The following is a 27,313-nucleotide window of genomic DNA, read 5'->3' as shown; positions in this document are numbered from 1 at the left end:
GAATGGAACAAGTCTGGGGCGGGAGAGTCACAAAAGTGACGAGCTCTTACTTTTCCAAAGTGGTAAGAGTCTTGTACAGGCATCACTTCGGGCTTTCCTCGCATATTACGCTGACATGTTTTCCTAGCTCCGACAGAAAGGGGGAATATATATGAAATATTTATAAAATTACTATTTATTTCCTACATTCTTTGTTTTGTTTGTTTAATTGTTTAACGCCGCACTCAGCAATATTCCAGCTATTTGACGGCGATCTGTAAATAATCGAGTCTGGGCCAGACTATCCAGTGATTGACATCATGTGCATTGATCCACGCAGTTGGGATACGATGACATGCATCAACCAAGTCAGCGAACCTGACCACCCGATCCCGTTAGTCGCCTCTTACGACAAGCATGGTCGCCTCTTCCGGCAAGCTTTCAAAAATAAATATTAAATATATAGTGTGCCTGTAGTCCAAATTCTTGACATTTCCGCAAGACTCAGTTTCAGCTTGAAATTGAGTTAACTTGAGTAAAGGTATTTAAAACGTAAAAAAATAATAAGGTGCCGTTTCCACCAAGCAATAGTAGCTGTTTTCGCTTTAGGCGAGGTGCCGTTTTCACTCGGTGACGTTTTAGTTACACACACACACACACACAAACCTGACATGCCCTGAAATGTGAACTACTGCCCAAACTAATACACCCCCCCCCCCCCCCCCCCCCCGAAAAACAAACAAAAAAACAACAAGAACAATACACACTGTATCTCAACTGAATGTCAAGTTTATTCCCATAGTTACCCAGTATTAATATGGTGCAAAGAAGCTGTGTCGACAGTACACGAATTGTTCTTGAAGAGCGCTCAGTTCAGTAGAAGCAAGGACACAGTCCTTTATATTACAATGTATGATGTGAATCATGTGTATTCACAAATGTACTATATCTCATAATAGCAGCCAAACATTATATTGATTAACTCCAGGCACTGAGAAACTACGGGGCCCATAAGGGAAATGGAGTCTGTTTTTCAATATTTTGATATTTCACTTACTTTTATCGTAACCTTTTGCAAATTAACATAATTTGTCATACAAATATGTGATAAATCATGTATAAAAACAACCGAAAACATGGAAAATGTACTTTCAAGTCGCTGAAATGTGAAGCGAAAATATCGAAAACTAAAATGGAAATGTCAAAAACAAAAACGAAAATGTCAAAAACAAAAGCGAAAATATCAAAAACTAAAATGAAAATACAGAAGAGAATTTCCGCCGCGGGGAAAACTATTTAGTTTTTTGACATTTTAATCTTAATTTTTTACCTTTTGTTTTTTGTTTTTTACATTTTCATTTTAGTTTTTGACATTTTCGCTTCACTTTTCAATATCTACTTTATACATGATTCATCACATATTTGTATGAAAAAATCGTGTTAATTTGCAAAAGTAAGAGCAATATCAAAATATTGAAAAACAGACTCCATGTCCCTTATGGGCCACCGTAAGAAACAATGTTTCAATGGTTTCCCAGTGGTTTCAGAGAGGATTTCATATCTGCAGCCTTTATAAACTTATTCGCGAATATTATTTGATTTTGTGAATTTGTGGCAGAGCAACAGAGAATATGACCACACAAAATATGCATCAAACGTTTTAATAGTTATGGTACTGATATTCTACTGATATTCTCCAATGCTTTGATAAATTTTGATCACAATAAAGAATGTATCATATTTAAAGTCTAGTTAAACAGATAATATTTGAGAACGTGTATTCAATTGTTAAGTTTGCACAAGTAAAATAACCCAGTCATTTTAAAGATAATGCTTCATAGACGAATAAAAAGGTTGATGAAATCTTCATATCTAATATAAACGTAACTTTAGTTTGTAAAGTCGTCTGGTAAATCATAATATACGAAATGTCAAATGAAAGAATTATTTGCTTTTTAGCTGACTGGGTTCCGTCTTGAAATCATGACAGTCTTCATGCTAGTTGCGAGTCGACGAGGTTGAGCGTGCATGGGTATTCTAACTGGGCAGGTTGCACGCACTGCAGGAGCATGAAGCTGAATAGGCGGTTCCCGGGGCACTGGCGACTTCGCAAGGAGCCTAACTCGCAGCTGAAGAACGACTTGCACGTGGCGTCTTGCCAGTCAGGATAGTTGAATGTCGTCACGTTGTTTGGGCATGCATAACGTGGGCATGTCGTATCTGTAAGAGAAAACCGAGATTGTTTACGTCTTATTTTGAGTGCGAAATCCGCTCTGCTGGAAGCGATCGTAAAATCACCAGCACAGTAAGTCATCATGTATAGCCCTATGCTACAGACTTGCTTTAATGCTGTGAAAGATGTAAGCTGATTAAGCGTTTGTTTTTGCACATACTCTTCTGGGCACCGTTCCACAAAGCGATCTTAGCGCTAAGTCGATCGTAACTCCCATTCTTTAACACTGACTTATGACAATCGTAGCGCTAAGATCGCTTTGTGGAACGGGGCGCTGGTCTGTTAATTCCCCGAATTACAAAGAGTGACTAAATTTACTGATCACTGTTCAACTGTACACAGACAAGAAGAGGGATTGAAATGCGATTTCGGGTACTATTCCGGACTGATGCCGGTTTTATAGTGCTAGCCCAGTGAGATATCATGCCGCAGTGAATACCCCACTCAGACACGGTATACTGACTCCGATGCGGCCAGTCCTTGTTTTGTGCAGAACGGCAGATTGTATGGTCCAGACTCGATCATTTACAGACCCCCGTCACATAGCTGGAATATTGCTGGCGTTAAACAAACCAACACTGGGTACAGATGCTTGGCAGATGAACCTCCGATTGATCAATATCATATTACGTGAAGTTTGTGTAAGTTATGGCAACATTAATAATTTACCCGCATAAGCATATTTGTGATATACACACTTATAAACAGTGTTATTTACATATAAACAGATAATTAATACAATTCAATTATATCTATTGCCGTCTAATTATAATATTGGAACTTACCTCCACATGGCGTGCGACTAGTCACATATGTTAATGCATGTTAACCAAAATTACAACATTGTCTCACTAATATACAGTGAGTGAGTGAGTTGGGTTTAACGCCTCTTTACAGCATTCCAGTTATATCACGGCGTGTCAGCTTAATGTGGGAGGAAAGCCCGAAGTGATGCAGGTCTCAGACGTTTACCACTTCGGTGAAACCCACGAGCACGGGTATGGTGCTGACAAACCTAGAAACATAATCGGGGCGAACCGGGATTCGAACCCACGATCAAAGGTTTCTGGCGTGCCCAAGGGACGCAACTCTGCACAGCGAATCGCGGCGCCTTAGACGACTGGGCCACCCGTGCCCCCACTAATATACAACTCAAATTGCGATAGGAATATGTTGAGTGTCCAGATAAGGTTTGAATGTGACTAATTGCTTGAATATGTTGTCATGCGAGCAGTATTCGATAGTGTCAAGGAACAAGGAAGCTTATTAAGCCCCATAATAGCCAAATAAACATAAGCACATAATTTAATAAGTTGTTATAATTCAGTTATATAACCGCATGAAATAGCTCACTATACCTAACATTTATTGAGCAGTATATATAATATATGGTGGCAGGGGAACAAGTATACTACTCAAAAGAATTTCTTTCATATTACTATAGTTAATTTGTCATGGCCATGACAGATTAACTTTAGTAATTTGAAAGATGCGGGTGTTCTGTAACTTCTTTTGAGCAGTATAGCTAGGAGATAGATGATCGATTATAGATTATGTTCAGTCGTATCTATGCTTCTCACCAAATGCTTAGAAATCAGCACTAAGGGAACACGTCAAAACAATAGCTGAACTGACAATTGAATTGTATTAAAATTGAGAATGCCTTCTATAGTTTGTTGTTTAACGCCGCACTCAGCAATATTCCCACTATATGACAGCGGTTTGTAAAATAATAGACCTGACAATTCAGTGATTGACATCATTAGCATCGATTCACGCAATTGAGATCGATGACATGCATCAACCAAGTGAGCGAACCGGACCACCCGATCCCGTTAGTCGCCTTTTACGACAAGCATAGTCGCCTATTACGGCAAGCATGGGCTGCTGAAGACCTCTTCTACCCCGAAACTTCACGGGTGTGATATTGCATGCTGAATAAAACCCTGTGTTTTGTGCGTTACAGAGATCTTGGCATGACTGAAGCCATAACACTGAGGAGATGAGGATTAATCTACAGCCAACGGACAAATCATTTGGCCTTTCTCGTTACTTCTGAAAAGTTCCTTGCCAGTTTCATCCGTAAACACCGCAATCTGAAATGAAATGACGTGCTCCCGGGGGACTGATGATTACTGGCTAGTTAAGGTGAATCAGGCGCCTTAAAACAGATTCATCCTTTGGTGAAGTTGTCAGGATCGTTACTTCTTCGAAAATGGTTTGGACTGAAGATCCTAGCAAACGTTGAGAAGCATACATTGACAAAATTTTGATGGTATGGGCTACTATGTTGACGCAGTGTACAGCAGGTATTTTTATGATGGTGCCATTTCCTCGTTATTAGAAAGATCTTATGTTATGCTGCGGCTGTTCGTGTATGAGGACCTTATACGGCATCAGGCAAACTCGTGCCTTCCTCCTGCTCTATCCAGTTTGTTCTATTCTGTTTTGCCTTCTACGTCATCTGCTCCATCACGCATAGATCATTCAAACATGCCCCTACGCCCGCACCTTTAAAACTATCGTTTTACACGGCTTTTTTAATGACGAGGGGCGGTCAGGTAGCCTAGTTGTTAAAGCGTTCGCTCGTCACGCCAAAGACCCGAGTTCGATTCCCGACATGGGTACAATATGTGAAGCCCATTTTTGGAGTCCCCCGCCGTGATATTGCTGGAATATTGCTAAAAGCCGCGAAAAACCCATACTTTCTCACTCACGCTTAATGATGAAAAGTCGTGATAGTTAAACAATTGAGATGTGAAAGAATTGCGTGTTCTTTAACTTCTTTTAAACAGTATATGAATGCACAACGCTACTTAAAGTGAAAGACATCTTCCCGAGGCAAGGGAGTTAACTGACTGTAAAAGTCCTGTTTCCACACTCGCCGAACTAGGCTGGAATTATGTAGTTATATTATTGGCTGGACTAACGATTCTATGCATACATTTCTTATGGAAACCTTTACAACTGACTATGCAAGCTTCCAATTTGAAGTTTAACGTGACATGGAATCGACCATTTCTTGTATATGAGAACTCGATTAACCGTGTGTTTTAACACACGCAGAGAGAACAATTACACGCGCACTTTCATAAGCAGCAATTTGGTTAGGATTACAAACTAAACTATGTTAGCAACAACTCACCTGGATCCCGTCTCACATGATATGCATTAGTTGCGTACATATCGCAAACGTGAAGAGAGTCAAGAACCAGTCTGGTGCAACGGTGTTATAACGGGAATTCTACTTGGTTATGGGAGAAGCGGGAGGTACCAGCAACATAGGGAATTCAACATACTATATCCGCTAACAGAGATTCTATCTACAACTACTGAAGGGGGTGATTGTAAGGATGACGCTACTGTGTGTAATCATCTAAAACCATGACCGGAAGCTCTAACTGTGCCCTTGACATAGGGTCATCTCACGTGACCTTGGCAGTAGACACCCGTGTAGCTGCTAGGGCAATCACAGTAGACACTGTTGGCTGAGGACACGCGGCATCTCCCGCCATTTTGGCATGGGCTGTACTGACAGGCGTCTAGTTCTGTATACACACGGGGGTAGGTCATGCTCAACACGACATTTCATACCGTTATTCAAATGATGAATATATACATATTGTAACTATCCCAGGAAGAAGACACATGAAAACGAAAAATAAATACAAACGGAAAATAGCTAATTAAAATAATTATCGTCAAAAATGTTCCAAAGATAATTTCCTGCGAATGCAACATAAATGACATACAAGATTAAAGAAACATGCAGAATACCATGCTGGTTTAACATAAAACAAAGAATAAAACATGCCTTACACAGCGAAACCCTGTCAATCCGGACAAGACCATTTGTAGTGAAATGTCCGGATTCATAAAGTTAAGGACTGATGTTTCATGGGTTTTTGTAGTCTGTTTGTCCACAAGAATATGTCTACAATACTAACAGGATATCCTGATTCACGGGTTTCCGGAATCACAGGGTTTCACTGTAGTGTGTTTAGAGGGAAATAACATCTGTTATTGAAAGAATACATTATTGACCAGGGCGACGCTATGGAGGTGAAGTAGCGATGATTCGTGATAAGCTGATGCAAAGGGTGACTGGGTACAGTATCAGGTATAAATGAAAATGATGTAAATTCATATCCCTGCAAATGTAAATAAAAAGTATGCATTACTGATAAATGTTGTCATTATTTTTATGTACAATTACATACAAGTCGTAAACGGCTAGTCAGAGAAATTATACACTTGAAAATTTGATTTGACCATCAAATTGGTTGAACAAAATAGCAGAAACACTGCAAACTTTGACACAAAACACATATTTGATACCCGTATCAACTATAATCACCACAAAATAACCATTTCTTTTTTGTTTCATTTTTATCCACCTTACAAAGTGGTGTTTTCTTCATTTTTCCGGCAGTTTATATTGTTAACAATTCAGTTATCAAAAATGCTGAGTGCGGCTTTAAACAAACAACAAACAAAGTTATCGAAAGACAAAGAAAATAAAAATATAGAAATGATACCATATTAAAAATTGTATTTGATAGAGGTTCTGTCATGGCACTAATACTGTTCTTTCTCATTTATACGCGAGAAACGTGACTTTAAATATATAATCACTAAATCTTTTCTAACATACATTTCAGTTTGACATGCACGTGTTCTTTCAAACGTCGTGATACACATATTGTGTCATGCTCAATCTTGCATCATTGCGTCTATAGCATGCATTCTCTCATGCATATGGTTCACGAACATGCATTGATTTGATCGATAAGACAATAAGGAGAATACATTTGGAAGATGAACACTCACTGAGAGCACAGTCGTTGCCGCCGTAGGCGTCTCTACACAGGCAGGAGTAGCCCATCCGGTTACTTACGCACGTGCCGCCATTCTGACACGGATTTGGGTCACACACTGAACAGACAGGAATATTAACTTTTCAAAACAGTTCAAACTGAATCAATATTAAAAGGAATGTACTTGTCAAATATAAGATAATTTGAATCAAGAATTAAGTATTTTAAGTGAGTGAGTCAGTTCAAATTTAAAGTCACATCGGCAATATTTCAGTCATTTCGTGACTTGAACAAGTTATGCATTTATATTATATATGAAAAAGTGTCGTCGAAGGACAACACAACGACCAGCAATATGTAACAGATTATCATTTTAAAACTAGTTTTAGAACAGTAAAGATATCAGATTGTGACAGACAACACGTTATAAAAACAGGCTATTGATCACCAACAACTGAAGTTAGGTTACCATACCAGGGACCATGGAGGCTTTAAGTACCTTTGCTACCTGCATGGTTACCCAGTAGGATTTACATCATCCCTTTAGTCATTGGTGACAAGATTAGCCATAAAATAAGATGTACAGTACTAGAGTAAATACTTTGAACAACGTCGTATTACATACCCTACCACGGGGACAAGTATTTCAAGTCACTGTGTACATAGGTGAGGTGAGATGAAATGGGTCTTAACGTCGCGTTATCGCACTTATATCGCGACGTGCATGTACGTGTGTGTGTGTGTGTGTGTGTGTGTGTGTGTGTGTGTACTGGTCCGGACTGATACCTATCTTTTGTGCTAGCTCACTGAGCTACCATGCCGCAGTTTAACATGAATACCCCACTCATACACAGTATACTGAGCCAACCAGTCCTTGTTTTAGCCCCTTAATGCCGAGCGCCAGACAGGGTAACAACAAGTACTACCTTTTAACGTCTTTTGGTATGACGCGGCCGGGTGGACGCTCTACCAATAGACCACGGAGGCGGCCCACTCCCTACATAGATACATCGCTTCCGTGATTTACTATATTCCGAGTGCGACATCACCACTAGCTAGAAGCTCTCGCATAATCTCCAAACGTTGCTTTAATTAGGATTGTGTTTACTCGAGTTCACAATAGACTATGTACAAAACATATTAATGTAAGTAGGTAATTTGATATAGCTTACATTACGTTATCTCCAATTGTCATCCGTGATAATGCGAATTTTACATCAAATAATCATTGTGTTATCTCTACATGTTTGACTATGATAATGTATGCAAGTTAGATATATGTAAAAATGTATGTCATCTCTAGTTTTCTACTCTGTGAGATATTTCCAACCCTCAGGATTGGTTTGTTTGTTTGTTTGTTGTTTTACGCCTCACTCAGCAATATTCCAGCTATATGATGGCGGTCTGTAAATAATTTAGTCTGGACAAGTGACTGACATCATGAGCATCGATCCACGCAATAAGGATCGATGCAATGCTTCAAACCAAGTCACCGAGCCTGACCACCCGATCCCGTTAGTCGCCTCTTACGACAAACATAGTCGCCTTTTACGGCAAGCATGGGTTGCTGAAGACCTATTCTACCCCGGATCTTCAAGCTCTCCAACACACGGGAAATAAATGATGGCAGTGACCATCAAAACAAATTAGACAACGAAAAATAACAATATCAATATGAGACAGGGTCGTGATTCCAGCTGCACTTACATCCTTGGGGGGGGTCACACATAGGGGACTGGTCCGGCCAGTTGCAGACATTGTGGGCCTCGTCAAAGAACAGTCCACGTGGACATCGCTTCTGGTACCAGCGTTCGTGGGCACACTGACAGAACTGGTTGCAGTTGTCCGGGTCTCGTCGGAACTTTCCGTTCCTGCACACCTTCCCGAGGCTACTGCATAACCCGGACGTCCTCTCGACAAGAACCAAAACTGGAAACAAGGACATGGCATGATTGTGCGTTAAGTAATGTCTTGACCGGTAGAGCAAGACAATTTGTAAGCATTGATTTTCAGAGATATGTATATATATATATATATACTTTGACGTCAAACAGCGTAACGGTATAACTGGTTGAGTAAATCATACAGCTATTTTTTGGACTTTTGTATTTATTTATTTAAATGATAATAATAATAATAATAACAACAACAACAACACACACACACACACACACATATATATATATATATATATATATATATATATATATATATATATATATATATATATACAAAAATGAGGTAAATGTTCACTCGGTGTACATGTAATATATCAGTTACACTGAAGAGCTGTCATGAGACAGCGAAAGTACTATGTCTGAAAGTGATATAAAGAAGATGATGGACTAACGTGGACTTTATTATTTTATTTTATATATATATATATATATATATATATATATATATATATATATATATATATATATATATATATATATGTGTGTGTGTGTGTAGTGTTATTATTATTATTATTATTATTAATAATAATACAGATTACAGATTTAAATAAAAAATGCAGCAAAGGGGGTTTGGGTGATCCTGGCACAGTCAGGCTTGTTAGGCTCATCATCAGATCGGGGCCTTTGCCCCCTCTACACGCAGCCCAGACAGCGAATGGGACTTCTCCCAGGAAGCGCTGCCTAGTCAAACCAACCCAGAGCTTTTTGGAGAATGTGAAGACTCCCCAACACTGCAGCCTTCTGCATTACCCAGATTGTCAGAAGGGCTGTATTCCTAGCAGTAAACCCGGGTACTCTCCCGATGTCAGTCAACAGATTGGGAGGTACCAAATCTAAGGCACCAAGTACAATGGGGAGTCGGACAACTTGGTACATGGGATGCAGGCGTGATATTTTGAAAGCGAGGTCTGCATTTTGCCATGTTTTTCTTAAATCTTGTCAATGACATTGTTGTCAAAAGGGACAGAAGATTCAATAATATAAATGATTTCATTGGATTTATCAAAAAGGACAAGATCAGGTTTGTTGGCCTGGATAGGTCTGAGGCTGTATGCGGGCATATTACAAACATTTTTGCATTTATCATTTTCAGTGACGCCCTCTACATATTCTGGGTCGTACCATGGATGGACCTCTGCGTCAAAACCTGCGTCAAGCATTGCGAAGACGGTAATAAAATGATCTAGCCACTCCATCATGTCGCTTAGGATACTGTGTGTGTGCCAAAGCTAGGCATCCACTGACAATGTGTTGGACAGAATCATTAAATTCATTACATAATCTACATCGCATGTTTACATTTTGATGCAAAAACACACATTGACGGTTTCGAGTGGGAAGTGACTGGTCCTGAGCAGCAAACAGAAAGCCTTCTGTTTCACTTTTCAGGCGACCCGACTTCATCCAAGCGTAGGACACTGCAGGGTTGCTTATCCTCTCAACAAACAACACATACACTCGATGCAGTGTCGTTCACACACTCATTGGTTGACACTCATTTCTGTACCATCCAGCAGTACAGAAACATCAACAAAATCAACACCGACATTGAGATAATGTCCCACATCCTAAGCCCGTTCACGTAAACTGTGGAACAACCTTGTTTTCATCATGAGTCTTGACATGCTTCACAATAGAATCATCAGACAAATAAATGTGTGCAAAAGTGCACAAAACACTTCTATCATGAAGGGCCCCAACACTAATCAAATCATGCCCTCCCATTATGATTGGTATATATAAGCGATTGAGGGAAGAGCGAGGGTGGTGGGATCTATTGTCTGCCATGATTCTTCGTGTGAGGGAGTCAATACCCTGAATTTCTTGTTTCGTCCAATCAACAACACCAAAAGAATATGAAAAACCTGGTACTGCATAGGTATTTGTGGCTTTAACTTAATTGCGATCGTTCAGCTCTGAACTCCAGACTTTCTTAAACATACATTTGTACTTTTGTACAAGGTACAAGGTACCTAACCTGCATTCCCAAGTATGTATAGGCCTGACCTTCAACGAGATGGTCAATAATTCCTCCCCCAAGTAAACCGACTGATCCTGTATCTTCTACCTTGCCACGTTTCAGATGCAGAATGTTGCATTTGTCGAGTCCAAAGGACATACCGATGTTATAAGATAAGGACTCGACAAGGAGAATCTGTTTTCTTCGTGTGGATCCTCCATTGGCAATAAGTTCAAGGTCATCCATATCAAGGAGGTGAGTAAGGGGTGATCTGGGTTCAGGAGGTCCAGGGAAATAACCTTCCTCTTTGCTAAGCAAATGCTTCAAGGATTTAATGACAAACAGAAAAGCAAAGGACTAAAAGAATCGCCCTGAAAAATTCCACTTCTAATAGAAATGGGTTCCGAAGTCACCACCTGCTCCTGCGAATACATCTCAAGTTGAGTTGACCAGAATTCATTAAAGGCTTGAGTAAAACATGTATTCGCTCGGGGAGGTCAATACATTTCAGTGACTTCAAAATCCATTCGTGAGGTACAGAATCATAAGCTTTTCTGTAGTCTATCCAACACATTGAGAGGTTACGGTGGTAACGGTGTTTTAGCCTCTTCAAGGATATTATTTTGAACCAGCAATTGATCCTTACAACCCCAACATCCCTTTCTGGCTCCTCTCTGCTCCAAGTAAATAATGTCATTGGAAGCGCAGTATCATGACACAAGATCTGTTAGACATCATGTAAATACTTTACGCTGTGTATTCAAACAATTAATAGGGCAGAAGTTTTGGGGATCAGTCAAATCGCCTTTCTCTTGGAGAAGTATTGTTCGACCTTTGCACAACCAAGGCGGAACATCCCCTGTATCAACAAGAGAATTTAAACAGTGACGTAATGGTGTTTGGACACATGGGAACAGTCTCCAATACCGGTTTGGAATACCACCAGGCCCACTTTGTTAGCACCATACCCGTGCTCGTGGGTTTCACCGAAGTGGTAAACGTCTGAGACCTGCATCACTTCGGGCGTTCCTCCCACATTAAGCTGACATGCCGTGATATAACTGGAATTATGTTAAACGCGGCGTTAAAACCCAACTCACTCACTCGCTCACCGTATTAGATTTGGACTTTTTTCATTACTTTTTTTCAGAAAATCAGGTTAATGAAACAGAAAACTGTGACCATAATTTGTCTTGTACAATATCATTATATTCCTCTACCCATGGTTCCTCGAGGTTACAGTTGCTGGGTATAGACCACAACTGGAATCCATGGAGGGTCTTTTCTGATTACTGCCATTGGTTGCATTTTTATGCTTGTAAAACTGTTTTTCATTTGATTTGAAGAATTTATTTTCTTTTATGAAATTATTTGTCTTGTCCTACTTTCTTTTTCTTTCTGTCTCTTATCATTATTAGTAGCATTCCACATACGACTGAAGCAATACATCGGCCATTGGCCTATGTTGCTGATGACTTCCTCCATTAAGCTGACACACCATGAATTAACTTATCAAACCCCGCTCACTCACTCACTCACTCACTCACTCACTCACTCACTTGCAACACCACTTATATCTCTTTTTATTACTACCAATTGTAAAAGCCATTGGGTCGCTTGGCATATAAATAGCATAAAAATACACGTGTTTTCAAATTTAGAAGAAAAGAAGTAAAATAATTTTTGGTGAATGTCACGTCAAAGAGGAACGTCCCTTGACCTACTGACGTTTTTCATTTTGTCGTTTCAGAAATGAGTTAAGATACATGGCGACAAGAAACACGGCAATTGCCACAACTTTAGGCCGGGTAATGTTATCATGTATGACAATCTAATATGATTACACAGAGACACTACTGTCCGTTTTACTCCAAATGAGAACGATGAATTGCAAAATAACTCGAAATCCAGAAAAGTGTATGAAACATCAATACGGTACTTGACCATGAATACCCTGTACCCAACAAAATCTGAATTTTGTTTGTTTAAAGACCCATGACGGATGATGTTCTTTAAGAAACCAGCATGTAATTTTGTATAGAAATGTGTACATGACACGTAGGGGGGACAAACCGTGGAAGGCACAGCGCAAGCACGCATGCACTGCACGGTCTGTGGTAGGGGAAACGACAGAGCGTTAGAGGGGCCGTGCCCTGATAATTTCAGTCGCAATCTGACACGCTCATGCCATAGATCTCGTCGTCGGAACTGCTGGTGCCCGAACCGACTGCCACTATTATTGATGTTTCATACACTTTTCTGGATTTCGAGTTATTTTGCAATTTATCGTTCTCATTTGGAGTCAAACGGACTGTACGTAAGTTCCCTCCAATGCACCCATGACATCGTCAAGAGCTCTTGACACAGACCGTGTATCATGGTCTCTCTGAAATGCCCCTGCAAACGTACATGCCTCGACAGCGTCCTTGCACTTATTTGCATGTGGGTTATCAGTGTGTGTGACCCGCGACGTAACTTGTGGTTTCAACGCTGCTGCAGATGGCGGTCTGTACGGTGTTGTTGTGAGGGCTTCACTGCGCATTCAGAAAGGTCAAAGTAAGTGAGAAATTTCGCACGTCAGATTTGTCAGTAGAGGGACTCCCAGAGTAGGATGAGAGGTCGGGAGATTGACCAGAGTTCGCACCGCCATACGCACACATAGTTGCGCTAATGCATTGTAGCGAATGATAAACGTCAAATCAGACTGACGTACATGCATGTCCACCTACGGTGTATTTAGTTTCAACTAAACCTGAAACATAATCGCACCAAATTGTATTACGATGTTAACAATAGTTTTCTGTAGCTACCAATTTAAATCGTGTCCTGTTTAAATTTTCTTTACACATTTATTTATATTTTCAAAGTGACGAACTCGTATTGAAATTCGGAAACCGCGAATTCGTTTATCTAATGGTAAGCACCTGGTGTCGTCACTGATTTATTTTCAGTGATCCATTCGTGTTGTTTTCATCGGTATATTGCCTTTTACACCTAAAGGAATCTGTTGGTTATTCTCTGGCTTTGGCGTTTTATATTCTAGCTTGTCCACACCATTAGTTATTTGACTGCCCTTAAACCGACTCCTGTCCTGCTTCTTTGCGCACGACGTAAGGCTTAAGTTATAAAGAAAGACAGTAAGCTATTAATACTTTAAAAGATATATCAATTATCATGTATTATTCACACACACACACACACACACACACACACACACACACACACACACACATATATATATATATATATATATATATATATGTTTGTTTGTTTGTTTGTTTGATTGTTTGTTTAAGGCCGCAATCAGCAATATTCCAGCTATATGACGGAGATCTCTCTCGGACTCTTTCACTGCTCATGTTTGGTAACGCCAAAGTCAGCAATGCTCCAGCTATACCACGGCGAGCCGTAAATAATCGAGTCTGGATCGGACAATCCAGTGATTGATATCATGAGCGTCGATCAGCGCAACTGGGATACGATGACATGCATCAACCAAGTCAGCGAGCCTGACCACCCCATCCCGTTAGTCGCCGGATCTTCACGGGTCACTTTATATATATACGCACGCACGCACGCACGCACGCACGCACGCACGCACGCACGCACGCACGGGTGATCTAATTCGAGAGACATATTCACCATCAACCACAGTAACCTTCCATACATGACCCAATAACACCATGCCTAGGTTGTGAGCGGGATAGATATACAAATCGTTAAGCAGTTATTGCACCACGCGGAACACACCATACTGTATTCAGTACAGACACAAGTCTTTGACACTTTCTCTGAACATTTGAAACACTATATGAGAGCTGAGATTGGGACCGGCAGCTGTGTATACCTCTGTCACAGAACTTTCTTACACCTAAGTTTCCGAATAATAACCTTGAACCAGCTCCGATATAAACACGTTGATTACTATGCACCGTGAGATGTCTATACAAGGGAGCAGAAAGAGAGGCTACTTTCAAAGAAAGTCGCGTTAAGCAGGCGGCTGAAAAGGGCTTTGTCCTTTTTGAACATTGGCGTTTTTTCTGCACCTGCCTCAACATGTGTGCAAACATGCTTTAACCTGTATAATGCCACTATGCGTGGCATCTCGCTGTACCTCCAAACTCCGAGAGCTTCAGTAAGCCTTGGTTCGCCATGCGTCTTGCTGTTATAATTGTGGTCACATGTGAGCTAGTATAGGTTTATACCGTATTTATCGTTATTACAGCCATACCGAGTTTATGTTATAATCAATGTGTAAAATGACTGAAATTTTCACTAAGGTAATTTACAAAACGCCAAAATATGTCAGTCAATTTACAGTTATTTTCCCGTCAGCTTGACAGAGAGTTATGAAGAAGTTCAAAAGGGCTTTACCAAAAAAACATCACATCAGACAAATTATGCTCGGAATAGAAGCCAAGAAATAGAAATGTGTAAACTGACTTTCGTTTTCTTTTAATCCTATCTTTTTCAGTCACTGGTGATGACAAAAGCACAAACATGTTTGGAATTCGTTATCATAATATAAATAATGGGACAATAACTGTAAAATAAATGAAATATTTTGGCGTTTTGTGAATTGCCTAGATGAAAATTTCAGTCAGTTTACAAATTGAGTGAGTTTACACAGTGACTGTAACATATAGTGGTTAAATATGTAGAGGTAATGTAACGTATGCTCAGCATTATCCGCTGTATATTTGAACTTTTGATGCTTTAAGAAAAGGTACGCCAAATGCTTAATGAAAATCTCCCATTGTTATTCTCATCGTGAATCAGGCCAGAAAAGCAATATCCTCTAGTTTCGTTAATACGTAGCTTTACTCAACTGTCGTTGGTGGTTTTAAAGTTAGGAAGAACAAGAAAATGCCAGTAGAAACATGAAAGGAAACCTTCAAAAATACATCTGGAAAATAGCAATTTTAAAAAATCCTATCCTGTATTAATTCTGTAACGAAACCATTCTTTCTTCCATAAGCATGCTGAATTACAGATGACGTAATCGACTATTTGATGACATGGCTCCACACGTGCATCACGGCTTCCTCTGCGTCTTTGCAACACGTGGTTTGTTTGTTTGTTTGTTGTTTAACGCCTCACTCAGCAATATTTCGGGAATATCGCGCCGTCTTTAAATTATCGAGTCTGGATTATAATCATTATTATAATCAATCCAGTGATTGATATCATGAGCATCGATTGTGATAAGAGACAACACATGGTACACTGGCGACCATCTGCAGGAACATACAGGGTACTTTGGTACTTGTACCAGGTACCGAAAGCATATGTTCGTCTATGTAGATTAGATCAATGACCATATATAAATGCATGGAAGTCCCGCATGTGGTAAAATAAGATAACCTAGTATACTACCAGACAAAAGAGTGAGTGAGTGAGTGAGTGAGTTATGGTTTTACGCTGCTTTAGCAATATTCCATCAATATCACGGCGGGGGAAACCAAAAAATGGCTTCACACATTGTACCCATGTCGGGATTCGAACCCGGGTCTTCGGTGTGACGAGCTTACGCTTTAACCACTAGGGTACCAGACCGCTCCGGACAAAAAAAGTATGCATCCTTGTTTAATGATGGCTAAAAATTAAACAAACAAGATATGGCTATTTGATGGTGATGTGTTTGATACATAGTGTTGTTGGACCTCAAGTTTGCTGTGTTTTGGCGACTGGTTACAGTTTCCTAGGTTTTGATAATGTTTGTAATTTCTGGGTCAAATCCCATTTTCAAGTGTATGCTTTCTTTTGGGCGAAGTGTACATAACTTTATTACAGGTGTAAAGAGAACACCTCAGTGCCAGAATCATACTCACTGTATTCATTACATACAAGTCGTATATTAGTCTCCTCAGTATACCAGGGAACTAGTCCAAAAGTCGGCGTATTATTTTAAGCGTGAGTCAAAGGTTTTTATCTAATTAGTGCCAAATAAAACGAGAACTGGTAGAATGCGTGTCTCAGAGTGCCTGTTGACACAGAGATTATACCGCCACAGGACCACTTCACATACACCTGCTAAAACTTGGCGGAGAGACACGAAAAAGCCCTATTAAAAGTCCATAGGGAAAGTACATTCGAACAGCTTTAAGTTTCCAGAAATATGATTTCACCATTTATTCCGATGATTTATATTTACAGTAAAATACGTTTATAACGAACACGCTTATAACGCACTGATCGATATAACGAACTTATTCTTTAGTCCCAGCCATTTGTTGTATAAATGCTGTATATATGCTTATACGAACTACGGTTATGACGAACTAACATTACTGGTCCCTTTGAGTTCGTTATAACCGTAGTTTACTGTACATATATATTTTGGCGTATTAAAAAAAAATGAAAATCTGTCATTTTTATTATGATATAGAATATTCCTATATGGTCAGGAAACAGTATAACATTATTTGGATTACCAAATGAAATGACGTAAAATGTCTCAGGTAAATGTGTGCTTCATTAATGTATAAGGGTGTATGAAGTGTGCATGCCACAGCAGAAGAAGACCCTTCCCACACCATGGAATTTGACAAGAGTTGGTTTTTATAGCAGTGTTGATTTGTCAAAACATGCACATATACGTACACTCACGCTATACAATAAGTATTCGACGAACAACCTCATGACATTCGTGACAGTTATGTGCTGAAACTAGTTATTTGCGGCTGCGTGATCCATTGTTCACTGTCCACCACCACGTGTTAATCTGTAACCCCCCCTCCCCCCATCCGACTTGTTGAGGGTAGGGTTACTTCATCACACAGATGACTGGGCGTCGTTAACAATCATGTACCAGGGTGTCACTGTCACCATGGTGATTTAACCTGCTTCAGCAACACTGCACCAGGATGCGTTTTGTTCTGTGATGTACAACCACCCGCATATAATTACCAAGAAAGACCTCTTGATGCTCTAATCACTTCGGGGGCATGGATGGCCCAGTCCTCTAAGGCGCCCCGATTCGCTGTGCAGAGTTGCGTCCCTTTGGCCACCCCAGAAACCTATGATTGTGGGTTCGAATCCCGGTTCGCTCATGGGTTTCACCGAAGTGGTAAACGTCTGAGACCTGCATGACTTCGGGCTTTCCTACCACATTACGCTGACACGCCGCGATATAACTTGAATACTGTTAAAAGCGGCGCTAAACCCAACTCACTCACTTACTCTAATCACTCCAGTGTTTTTAGATCAGAGACTTCTTGTTGTGCGTAATGACAAATAAATGTCATCGAAACTGATACCCGGATGTATTTTTCAAAATAACATTTTACTTATATTGATATCCAATCAGCAACCTTCTTCGACTTTTTCTTACTTTATAAATATTCAAAAATGTAAAAAATACATGGCTATACAGTAAAAGATAACTTACAGTAAACTACGTTTATAACGAACACGCTTATAACGAACTGACCGATATAACGAACTTATTTTTCAGTCCCGGCCATTTGTTGTATATATGCTGTAAATATGCTTATAACGAACTACGGTTATTACGAACTAAAATAAGTGGTCCCTTTGAGTTCATTATAACCGTAGTGTACTGCACTTTCATCAAGTTGTACTGTTAAGTCATCAGTAACGAAAGTATTCATGATGATGATGTTCAAGCTCCCAAATCAGCTCAGGAAATAAATTGTAATTAACAGGTGTACAGGTATTGGTATAAGTTAACAACGAATAGTGTTCATATATGGCATTACATAATTGTATTTTGTTTTTGGAAACTTATATTACTTTTAATTTTGTAAAAAGTTCTTTGACATAGAACATTACAATGGGGCTAAAATCATTTTATGGTTTCATAGTGCATTTGTGAAAAGAAAATAATTCAGAAGAATCTTTACATTTGTAACATATACTGAGAAAGAAATATATTCAAGTTTTATTTTTCTGTAAACTTACCTATTCCAAAACTGATTCTTGTTTACGACATGAAAACCTTCCTTCATTGAACCGCAAAACTATGTGCTTTGTGTATTTCTTTTAATTTCCCTTACTAGAGAATGCAACATATATATAAAGCATGTTATTCTTTTTAGACACTTACCTTGGTAATACCATTAGGTAACGCACTTTTACATTAATTATTTGTTCTTGAGGTACAATCAAGCATGCACTTTCTACGACCATTCCCAAGAGCGTCGTAAGACTCTTGCTCAAAAGTTGTTTGACCAAGGTTACAAGATTCAAGGTCTTAGTAAAGCTTTCAAAAAGGTTTATGGTGGACATGTTGAGGATATTTCCAAATTTGACGTATCAGTGAAAAGAAATATGTCCGATGCAATTCCTTTTTTTAACTTGTACCACATGTTTCCGTGTATTTTCAGGTGAACAACTGGTTTGTCTTTGTATGTTTTATTGACGGGTGCCACAGGTGGGGCAGGATACGATCACCTTTTCGGAAACACCTATTTGATAGTGATTCATAAACACATGCTCACGATATAGTCGGAATATTACAATAGACTCTGCTTTTAGTAGAAATTTATTGTGGCTGGAGAAAGGGTTTTGTCGCTTTTATGATTCATTTCCTTAAATATTTCTGAAGTGTAAATGGTACCATATGTGTTTCCTAATAAGGTAAAAAATAACAACGGGCTAGCATAAAGTTTAAATTCTGTTATACCTTTTAAATAGTTTGCATAATCATATTTGAAAAATGATACTCAGTTTGAATATTTATTATATTTAACTATTCCTTATTACATTTGAATATTTGAATTTAATTTCAGCATTGGGTTTAGTTTTCATTAAAACAAATACATAACAGACACCAATAATGTAAGATATTCTGTTTCATAGCATATCAAAATAATTACCTAAAAGAAACATGTTTTCTTTGTTGCTCATACATTACCTGTACTGATAACTTTAAGAATAAAGAAACTCTGTTTCAAGTAGACAGGATTGTACAACATTCTGGCATCTTGATTCAGAGGAGGGTCAGTAACGCCTGTACGAATGGCTACACCGCTGACCAACGCTACTGACCTGTCACCTGTACATCAGGAACACAAGCACGAACCAACAACACCTCACGTACCTGATGTAATTTAGTTAAACAAACTGTGAAGGACAGGTGACTTAAAGAAGAGTGGAGAACAAAGAGAGACAGACAGGTCAGCTATGCTTGCTATGTAGGAGACAATATAGACGTGTACAGTTCATTAAGACGCCAATGTCAGAGGACAATCAATCTCGATTATTCGCCGAAACAGATTCCACTGGGCGTAAAAGGAAAAATAGTGGTCAAAAGTATATGAATGCATCACTGACAATCAGTGACACCAGGTGTTCGCGAAAAGGGTAAGCATGCCCATTAAATATTTTCAGTTAATTTAGGTTATGGCTGGATTTTTTTTATATAACAAGTTTCCATCCAATTTCACATTTGATGAAGAGATTCATCAACGATGCCTTGCATTTTTAGTGTCAATATATCACTGAAACTCAGTGATGACACCGTGTGTCAGGGTAAAAGGGTAAGCAGGCTCATTTAATCCTTTCCAATTAATTTATCTGATAGCTGTTTTCTTCTTATATATAACCAGTTTCTTGCTAACGTCATTATTAGTATCTACAGAGCAAGAAGGCGTCAATACTCTCCCCATTTGTCTTGCCTGTAGGGTACAAAATGTACTACCATGTATGAGATAAATTTAATATATTCTTGTTAAATTTAGTCCCAAAGTGCGCCTATGATGCCTTAAAAAAGGTAGTGAATAGTTTGACATTTAATTCCTTGTGCAACTGCCACCACCCAACCCCAATTATAATTTGTTTCAATTTACATAGACAAGGGGATACTCATGTAATGTTCTCAATCCATGTCGATCTGAACCAAGATGTATAGATGTATTTTATTACAGATACATATTTAATAATAACCTCAGCATGATACAATATTCATATGTGTTTAGTTATTTTTGTGTATCTAAATAGTAAACACGTTTATCCTTTTATGTCTATATATCGTTTAACACAAATACTTATCTTTTGAAATATTGTAAACGTTATTCTATTTATAGTATATTAAACGATATATATTGTACTTTACCCTATTGAAAGTAACGCGTTTCAAAGATCAAAGTTTTATCATCAATATTATATAAATGATATATGTAACCCTCAAGGAGAAAAGGGACCTTATGGCTGCTAGGATACAATTGTACTGTGACGTCGTAAAGACGTTTGACGTCAACTTAGGTCAGTAAAACCCGTCATGTGTGTGGACTGTAAAAGAAATATTATATTTCTCTCTCGTTAGTTCGTAATGTAATAAAACAAATTATTTCAAAATCGTTCAGCATACATGTCTACTTTCGATGAATCAGACGCTATATCTAAACACTGCAATATGACATGATCAATTATAAGTTGGAAAATGAGACCAAATATTTGATGTCATATATCTCTGTAATAAATATGAATTGAAGCTTGTGAATTGTATTTTTGTGTTTCTAAGATACTGTTATTTTAAAATATGATGAGAAGTAAAAATGTGATTCGTCACACATAAGGTCCCTTATCTCATGTTTGGTCACATATGTGACCGTGGATGCAATAACGGTAAAAGCAAACACAACGTGTTCTCCTTGATCAGTAAAGCCATTTGATATGTTGGGAAGAGGTCTTCACAATCAGGTTTGTTCTGTAATAACAGTCACCCTTCCCACGCACAAAGAACACGTTGTTAGCTACCCCATCTTTTCTCCACTCCTCGGTACGCATCTGTGCAACTCTTCTATACATAACCTCTCTATACTCTCCAGGATCACCTACTCCATGCTTTGATGGTTTCACTGAAGACTCGACAGCACGTCTTCGTGGCCCATCCTCACACGATTATAAGTTATATCATGTACGTAGGTTCCCTGAGGTTAAAGCTGAGTACATTTGACGAAGGCACAATAATCTTTGCTTGTTCGTTACATGTGCCTACTTGAGTCAGGGTGCTGCAAGCTGCATGTACACGTGTACTCCACCCAAACAAAGATGGCAACGCCCATATTTTCATAATCTTGTTTAACACGAGAATTTGTGAGGAATAATTATTGCTTTTTGTATATTGTCTCAGAAAATTAGGCTTTTGTCACTAGTGTCTTGCACAATGTTGTGCCCAATGTAAAAACAAAACACTAAAAATATCATATACTGTTTTTCAATATCAAATTGATTCCTGACAATTCAGCTACGCTGTATATGTTTCTACTCTGACACTTTATGTTTGGGACTACTATTTGGATTCTTCAAACATACATTCGCCAGGGCTTCGAGTGTGAAAATACAATTCAGAATTTGCTTTGTGCATATTGTCTCCGAATGTTAGAATTTTGTTACCTGTGTTTTGTTTTACATCTTTAAAATCGATAATAAAGTAAAGGTCACGTATATCTATTTTTGAACATGTAAAAATAGTTTAGGTTTTATGGAGATTTCAAAATGGAGGTCACTATATTCCGTTGTAAAAAAGCAAATTTGTGCCAGATTTTGTTTCTAAACAAAGAATGTATACCATACAAACGATTCATAATTGTCCATATCATCAAAGTTATATATGTACAATTTGGATCTGAAAAATAATGAATGTATCGCTTTAATTAATATGCGTACAGTTATCCCTATGCTTATAATTTCAAACAAAGGATGTCGAGATGAACCTTATATGATGAAGCAATATTAATCATATAACCATATATAAATCTTACAGAATCACATCAATATATTTCATACCAACCATTCTTTAAACAGTATTTGATAGTTATGAAGTTGGACTGAAACACAGCATAAGCTCAGACATGACGTCTTTCACTATGTTGTGCCTAATGTGAGAAAAAACAACTAAAATATCATATACTGTTTTTCAAGATCAAATTGATTCCTGACAATTCAGCTACCCTGTATATGTTTCTACCCTGACACTTTATGTTTGGAACTATTATTTGGATTCTTCTAATATATGTTCGCCAAGGGTTCGATGGTGAAAATACAATTCAGAATTTATTGTTTACATAGATTTATCATTACCAACATATGACCAACATTGATGTGTTCTCGACAGTGGGTACCCAATGAACGGATGGCAGCACCATTGACCCGGTTGCCCATCGCCCAGGTCAAGTCCTGCGCCCACTTGCACAAAGCGATCTTAGCGCTACGATGATAGTAACTCCCATACTTTAGCAAAGGCTTACAACAGTCTTAGCGCTAAGATCGCTTTGTGCAATGGGCCCTGTTCTTTAATCTCATTTCTCATTGCGCACAGGCGTGATCTAGTTAGCTAATCTACACCTGTCTGGTCCCCATTGTAGCTACGTAAACACCAACTACCACTAACTAGGCAGACCCGGACATTTGAGTAACTAACGGTCCCTGGTTCGACGCTGGCAAATAGAAACCCACTTACGCGCCGCGGGACAATAGAGAGCCTAACGCTTGTATTCCAACACGTGCTGTTTGGTGTGTTGAGATGCTGCTCACAATGACATGCTTAACTATGGAGGTTCATCCTGTTTAAGAGCCAACACGGCGGGTAGAATGTCAGATAATTAAAGGTGTGGATTTTGATTTGTGTACAGACGTCTAGATGTAAGGATACTTTGTGTGTCCTCAATCTTGTGGATTTGAATACACCACGGTTCGTGAAACAGGCGCCTCTGTCATAATGTCTTCAGAGTATACGCTCACGCTAACAAGATGCCATTGCATCTTTAACTACTATTCAGTTACAAGCGATGTTTTTCGTGTCATTGACAGGATAACTGATCCAAGTGTAACAACTTTATACTATTTTCAGAGAGACGCATCATCATATTAGTATCACTATAAGGTATGTTTTTGTTACTTTATGCCTTGTCGTCAAAGAGAAATCTGTTACAATTTGTATTCACAACATCACTAAACACATGAATAAATTATCATCCTACATGGGCGTATAGTCGTATATGGGCAGATGGTGAATATGCATATTTTCTCGGAAAGGTTTAATGGCATTGTGAAAACTATGCTCTCGTCAAAATTCAAAACATATTTGACAAAATTTGATTTAGCCTTTGAAGATTACCTGAAACATCTGACAGTTTGAGTCAACTACAGCATTAATTAGTCTAATACACAGTCCACCTATTACAGTGTCAAACCCTAATTTCCAGGTTAGAACTGGTCTTCAGCAAACCATGCTTGTCGTTATACGCGACCAGCGGAATCGGGTGGTCAGCCTCGCTGATTTGGTTGATTCTTGTCATCGTATTCCATTTGCGTAGATCGATGCTCATGAGCATCACTGTATTGTCTGGTCGCCTCGATTATTTCCGATCGCCGTCTCATTGCTGGAATATTACTGAGTGCAGCGTTAAACGACAAACAAGCAAACCTAATTTCTCGGTTTGCATTTAAGGTGCGTGCCTCGTACAGCATAGATGTGACACAGTGAACACAGTACGGTGTCTTAAGATGCATTTAACACAGGCAATATTACATCTTTACCCATTAAAGTTTAGGATAGGGGCATTTTGGGCAGGAAGTAGGCATCCCATAGGCAACTGTGTCCCCCTTCTTGCTCATCTGTTTCGTCATGATCCGATCAGAGTCAGAATGTCTTATCGGATTGGCAAAACCAAAACAAGTGATTTGAGTCAAAGCTATTTAAGTTAGGCTTCAGGTGTATCGATGATCGTATATCGTCCAATAACGATCAAATAGACAATTCACTTCCGCAGATTTATCTTTGTGAACTAGAAATAGAAAAGACCAGTGACACTGCCTTAGGTTCCTGGTTCGACGCTCATCTGTTTCATAATTAGATCTATGCATAAAGATTCAGATTGACAAAAAACTCTCCACATGCCACGCTTTATGACTTCTTCAACTTTCCAAGTGTCAGCGTCCCCTTTATGTCGAGTAATATTCCAGCAGCTTCAGCTTTTGGTGTCGCCATTTCACAACGTTTGAGGTACACCAGGGCATGCTCTTTCTACGAGGAGAGCGTCATACGATTCATGGTCAAAAGTTGATTGATCATGGTTGCAGCGATCGGTGCCTTGGTGGAAATTTCAAAAGTGTTTTAGGTGGAGGAAAAATAAACCCGTGTTTTTAAGGTGAACAATTGACTTGCCTTTGTATGTGTTTGTGACGGATGCCACCAGTGGGGCAGGATACACTCACCTTTTAGCAGAGATTACTTATGATTAAGGTATGGAAGGCTTTTGTCATTTATTTGCTTCATTTATTTAGAGTGTTACCTTTCTACAAATTGATGACAGCTGTAAGTCAAGATGGCGGATATGTGACTGAGAGTAACAAACTGTGGATTGATTGTGCCGGTGTCCTGGAGTGACGTCTGGAGTTGATTATATTCAAAATGAGAGGGCAGTAGCGTTGTTTACCCTATTTGCTCCAATGAAATGTCAGTTTTATCAATGTTTTGCATGTTCTTGTTTCATTTAAGGAGTGAGTGAGTGAGTTGGGTTTAACGCTGCTTTTAACAGTAGGCCAGTTATATCGCGGCGTGGCAGCTCCGTGTGGGAGGAAAGCCCAAAGTGATTCAGGTCTCAGACGTTTACCACTTCGATGAAACCCACGAGCACGGGTATGGTGCTGACAAACCTAGAAACATAATCGAGGTGAACTGGGATTCGAACCCACAACCATAGGTTTCTGGCGTGCCCAAGGGACGTAAGTCTGCACAGCGAATCGCGGCGCCTCAGACGACTGGGCCACCCGTGCCCCTTTATTTAAGGAAGAGAATCTATGGATGTCAACTTCTTGATTATGGGGAACACAATGTTTTGGAGCATATGCTTACTCCTGCATCAGTGAAAGAATGCTATGAAGCAGAGATCATAATTATGTACATGTAAGAATAACGAAAGTAATAAGATAAAAAAAGGTGGACACTTAAAAGGGAAGCCAACAGCTAATTAGCGCTGATCAGCATTGGACAACTGGAAACCAGGACTTAAATTACCACTGATTCGTCTTGTGCAATGGGCAAAAACAAAACGGGTGAGGGGTTTTCAAGGGGTAGTTAGCCCTAAAAGGTGAGTGAGTGAGTATGGTTTTACGCCGCTTTTAGCAATATTCCAACAATATCACGGGGAGACACCAGAAATGGACTTCAGACATTGTACCATGTCGGGAATCGAACCTGTGTCTTTGGCGCGACGCGCGAACGCTTTAACCACTAGGCTACCCGATCGTCCCACTAGTAGGTAATAGCAATGGATAATGCAATTGACAAATGGAAGCCATTTGAATCATTAGTACAGGGAATTAAATCAAAGCAATTGTCAGTGTATATGCCATTTGTTTTGAGAAATGTCACGTACCTTGGAAAAATATACACATTTGGAACATGTTTCAAAATAGTCGAGGCGGTATTTTGAGAGAACCACTGAATCTGTAATGTTCGATATGTATCCATCACAAACTTTTTGGAAATACATCTTTGAACTTTTCTCAAAGGCATTACATTTTTTTCCTATTTCATATGATATTACACGTTTGGTACAAAATATTTTTTTATCAACATATATTTTTGAAGCCAGAAACGTGCCGCAGGAAAATCATCATGCTAACTATTGTAAATATATCTAAAAGACTGAATATAGATTTGTACACTCACCTGTTATTAGAAGAACAGCGTTTAACACAAAAACCTTCATGTCGGCTATCTTCAAAGAGAACACCTGCCAGGTAAGTATGGGTATAACCGAACGCTGCAGGTAAATATCACTTTGTAAGATAGGTACGATATGTGCAGACTGATATAGGGGTGTAGAACATCGACGGGTGGACTGACAGACGACAGCGAGAACACTACCTGTTCAAACTACACGTGTATAGTGGGCGCGCAGTTAAGGCTAGGGGTATCAAAGGCTGTTTTAGTCTACATTGAAACCTCCGGCTCGTGTCGGGCGATGCGCCAACTACTCAATGTTTACATGGGCTTTTACGTTGTTTGATAAGAGTCAGGGCGGAAAACTAGTCGTGGACGATTTCGCGTCTCGTGGTATTTTCTCCTACTCCGTTCTGAACTTAGGGCGAAGATGGGAATTTGATGTGAGGAGGGAATTATGGGGGCATATTGTTTACACGGGTATCTCCTGATTGTGGACAGACTGCACAATGACCTTTGGGGTGACTTATATGGGTGTTGGTAAAAGGGGACGGAGCTCGTCAAAATGACAGTCCAAGACAGTTTGATGCATTCAGTCAAACACCGGTGTGTTTGATTGCAAGCTCGGGTTTCATGATGTACATATCAATCTAACATTTAAGTATTGCCGTGATTACACAGACACTGTCACACTTCCATGCGAGGCATGGAGGACATTTCCAAATTTGA

At 39.2% G+C, this 27,313-nt stretch overlaps 1 protein-coding gene across 1 annotated transcript; it reads right to left on the bottom strand.

Annotated features, from left to right (window-relative positions):
- Positions 1–1,443: 1,443 nt before the first annotated feature.
- On the bottom strand, positions 1,444–26,890 carry LOC139456150 (adhesive plaque matrix protein 2-like). The gene is made up of 5 exons (XM_071237696.1): positions 26,591–26,890; positions 8,737–8,958; positions 7,043–7,147; positions 5,647–5,760; positions 1,444–2,199 (listed from the first exon to the last, which is right to left on the bottom strand). The coding sequence occupies exons 1-5, from the start codon at positions 26,628–26,630 to the stop codon at positions 1,973–1,975; spliced, it is 708 nt and encodes a 235-aa protein (XP_071093797.1). The 5' UTR covers positions 26,631–26,890; the 3' UTR covers positions 1,444–1,972.
- Between the last annotated feature and the right edge of the window lie 423 nt (positions 26,891–27,313).

Source organism: Haliotis cracherodii, unplaced genomic scaffold (assembly GCF_022045235.1).
Source record: "Haliotis cracherodii isolate W230 unplaced genomic scaffold, xgHalCrac1.p SCAF_11, whole genome shotgun sequence".
Lineage (NCBI taxonomy): Eukaryota > Metazoa > Mollusca > Gastropoda > Lepetellida > Haliotidae > Haliotis > Haliotis cracherodii.
The sequence above is the reverse complement of the archived record's forward strand: the minus strand, read 5'-3'. Positions and strand labels throughout refer to the sequence as shown.

Bases quoted from the DNA above. Each gene is read 5' to 3' on its own strand.
- LOC139456150 (XM_071237696.1), bottom strand. From the start codon at position 26,630: ATGAAGGTTTTTGTGTTAAACGCTGTTCTTCTAATAACAG. The intron at 8,959-26,590 runs GTGAGTGTACAA...CCTTGTTTCCAG, and splicing joins CGCTGTTCTTCTAATAACAG to TTTTGGTTCTTGTCGAGAGG. The intron at 7,148-8,736 runs GTAAGTGCAGCT...CTGTCTGTTCAG, and splicing joins GTGTGACCCCCCCCAAGGAT to TGTGTGACCCAAATCCGTGT.